The sequence below is a fragment of the Histoplasma capsulatum genome, genomic scaffold, assembly GCF_000149585.1.
Source record: "Histoplasma capsulatum NAm1 scaffold_8 genomic scaffold, whole genome shotgun sequence".
NCBI lineage: Eukaryota > Fungi > Ascomycota > Eurotiomycetes > Onygenales > Ajellomycetaceae > Histoplasma > Histoplasma mississippiense.
The window spans coordinates 852,276-855,979 of NW_001813975.1; the positions used below are offsets into that span (position 1 = coordinate 852,276).

Consider the following 3,704-nt stretch of genomic DNA (forward strand, 5'->3'; position numbering starts at 1 on the left):
TTGGAGTACATCGTCGTCCACCGGCATTTCATCCGACGCTCTCATCTGGCACTTCTTAAGTCATTGATGGCAGAAACAATCTCCTGCTCCAGCGCATCTAGTGCTCCGTTCCCCGTACCAGACCATCGAAGTTTTCTCGACGCAATGTCGCCATTCTTCTGTTGGCTAGTTACAGTTGGAGGGCTGATAGATGTTGGTCCCCGAGGGGGTAATACGGCGTGTGGCGGAACCCGGACCGGACTTGGTGAACTGCTTGACACTGAACTCCCAGGCACTGGATCTGGACATGTTTGTATGGGTAAGAAGAACTCCGAGATCCCGTCTACGAAAGCGAATCTGCCTTCTCTTGACAGCCTAGCGAGATCCAGTCCCTAAGTAGAAGGTCAGAGACATGTAGAAAGGTGTGTGTATTCAAATTCATTGATTAGCGGAACATGCCGCTGTCAATTGAATGTAGAGTGTTTACCCAATTCCTCATATCAGAACAGCCAAATAGAGACAAAAAGAAACATATCAAAACTGTACGATGATGGGGAAAAAGAATGGAAAGAAAGAAAGAAAGAAAGAAAGAAAGAAAAGAAACATCCGAAGGTCATCCAAAATCAAAATCAACAATCCATACCATTTTCCGCGTCTCTCCCCTCCAAAACTCCACGGCCCTCAAAAAGCTCACGATAACTACCCCTCTAACCCCTCTCCGGGCACCTGGGCCTCCAAACTCCATCTCCTCTCCTCCTCGACTGCTGCCGGACGATAGAGCATCGCAGAGGATCCTTAAAACTAGCCAGTTACTCGTTGCGCCAAGAACGGAGGTGATAAGGGTGAGGGACTGGGCGGGGAGAGGCGATGCTGTGTAGGGAGCTAGGAGGGGTGCTGTTAGTGTAGGCATATTTCTAAATTCTTTTCTGTCTTTCTTCCTAGCTAGAGGGAGACGTTCAGGTCGGATCTCCTGCATCCGCAGCTTAGTTGTGTATATCTCGTGTGGAGGGAAGTGTGGGCCAGCCCTCCCAGGTTATCTTGTGGTTATGTAAATAAATAAATATACTTGTATATACACTTTACATCGAGATGGATGCAATGCTTGACTTGCCTCAGGTGAAATTAAAAAAGGTGGCTGCAAGGTATTATGAGCTGATTGTTTAAGAGAGGTAAGTAGTTAACTACGGGACACAGTTGTTGTCAATAGAAGATGAATAGCATCGCGTCCGATGATGTGGTTGCGTCCAAAAAAAAAAAAAAAAAAAAGAAAAAAGAAAAATCTCCCTCTAGTTGTATGCGCCCACGCTAGCAACTTTTAACTACTTTTTGTGGCCGAAACTTAATTATTTGCTTGTCCATCCCTCGGGAGTGACTATATGTTCAAACCCAAAATAACTACCAGTGAGAATTAACAGCCCTGCTACTGTCGTACAAAACATTGAATTCCCCCAACAGCTAGTGAAAGTCTGGAAGTAGTCTGGAAAGGAGGATAAGAGATTTCAAGAGCGAAGAACAGTGACCCGAAGAAGAGCAAGAATAAAGTTATCATTGACTCCCCCCCATCCATCTCGCCCATGACTTTTCAGTCCATCCCGATAAGTTGCATAAGTTCGTCCAGCGCTGAAGGCTGCAGATTATTCCCAAAGTCGATAATTTCTTCCTCTTCTCCTTCTTCCTGACTCCCGGCCTCCAAAGCCAAATCACCTGCTGCTTTGGCTATATGAAATTTTTTCGCATGCGCATCTCCTAGTTTCAAGGCATGCGCTTCACGCTGGATAGCTGGCAAGGTGGGATTTGCGAAATACTTTTGCGGACGTGATCTAATGTCTAAACTATTTGAGTGAGTGGAAAGAGCGGGCGAAGTAATGTGCTGAATGATTGGCTCCCGTGCTGGGATGGTAATTTTGCCTTGAATATTTGGATAAGGCAGAGAAATAGACGGAGTGCTGACGTCGTCGTTAACCTCGAAAAACAAATCTGTGATTTCACCCTTCGTTCCATTAAACGATGGGGTAATATTTTCTGTCTGGTGGACCGAGGATGCCGTCTCGTCAAACATTATACATAGACGGTCAATCGGGTCCTGTTTGGAGTCTTCGAAGAGCTGCAAGACATTGCCAGCATGCTTCACGCCGTCTGAAGTTTCAACATCTGGGGAGAGAAGACTGGCCATGATTTTTTTGGGTTTGGACCCACGAGGAATCTCAACCTGTATGTGGGTGGGGCACCCTCTGCGAGTCACTGGATTTTCAAAAGACTCATTTGCGATCCTACCAAGAATTGGCTGGAGTATCCAAGGAAAACTGATAAGGGGCAGCTTTCTCTCCTGAAAATGTGAATTATCAACGAAAACATCGTGGTGTGCAGCCACAGCTATCTCCCACTGTTCACTGGTCACTTTATACATCGCAACGGCAAGTGGCGCAAGATGCTCAAACTCCTTTCCCCCTACTTTTTCGTAGCACATAATGCGGAACTTCTCTCGTAGGGAGGATGATATGCGACCAATGTCTTCATGGAATTTGTAATCTTTAGTCATTTCCGAATGACTTAATACAAACGTTGACCACACTTCGAGTTCGGTCTTGATTTCATGTTGGGCCATGATCCGCCGCATATCCGCATCGTATTGTGTTTTGAGGTTAGTTGCAAAGCTTAACAATTCTTCATCAACTTCGATACCTGAGTTTAAAACCCGTTTGTCGAACTTTGGGCTTTCTAAAGGAGACCAAAACGGTGGCTTTGAGTGCGCATCTATGTGGCTAGCCATGTCGTACAATTGTCCGAGAATTTTTTGAGAAACATACTCCGCGTATTTGTTTCTCATTTTCCTCTCCATGAAGTGAGGCCACCTCCTTGGTTTCAAATCTCGCGTCAGTTTAACTGGTATTCCTGATTTATTGTAATCAACCGCTGCGGAATGCAAGGCAGCGAGTTGAAGGCATTTCTCGTTCTTAACTCCCTCTTCCATATAATCTGCCAAGGCCAGGTGCGCAAGAGCAATTTGTGGAAGACGGTCGTTCTGCATATAGTTTACATAGAACTTGGTGATATCGTCAACAGTGACGTCACGATCTAGAACTTCAGGCTTCGGTGCGGCATAGTCCATTGGGTTATGAAACCAGTCCGTCGGTAATATATCCTGGTCCCAGATCACAACGTAGTCATCACCATCCAGATCACCCCCGGAACACATGCTTGAGATGTCTCGATCCCCAGTTTGTGGGAGGACAACAACGTCCCTAAGGTGATGTAGCGAAGGCGCATTGACTGCCTTGACAACACGTATATCACCCGGGTGAAGAGACGGATTTCGAGCAAGAATGCAAACACCCTCAATGATAACATATTTACCTTCACTATGTCGCCATACTTGAACGAATATTTCAGGTAGACATGCCACGCTCTCCTCGTATGTTGCGTCTTGTCCTGGCCGTGAACTGCGGAAGTATCCTTTCAGAGTTTTGGTTTCATCGATGCAGCCCAAAAGGAAAGCTCCCTCATCTATCGCGATTTTGGCCTTTTCCTTGAGATACTTTATTTGCCACGTACGCCATAATTCGAGAATCGATGAGACAAATGGCTCTTTCGATCCCTGGAATCCGTCGCGTACCATATCCGCGAGAATCAAGGTCATCTGGTTCGGGTCAACGTGTGTTTGCAGAAGATGGACAGCCTGCTCCTCCTGTATCATGGCCTGCTCTAACTCTATCCATCATCATGCG

At 46.2% G+C, this 3,704-nt stretch overlaps 1 protein-coding gene across 1 annotated transcript; it reads right to left on the bottom strand.

The window, feature by feature from the left end:
• Positions 1–1,561: 1,561 nt before the first annotated feature.
• Positions 1,562–3,673, bottom strand: HCAG_07234 (predicted protein; the record flags this gene model as incomplete). Its single annotated transcript, XM_001537762.1, has 2 exons — positions 1,562–2,633; positions 2,787–3,673. The coding sequence occupies 2 exons, from the start codon at positions 3,671–3,673 to the stop codon at positions 1,562–1,564; spliced, it is 1,959 nt and encodes a 652-aa protein (XP_001537812.1).
• Between the last annotated feature and the right edge of the window lie 31 nt (positions 3,674–3,704).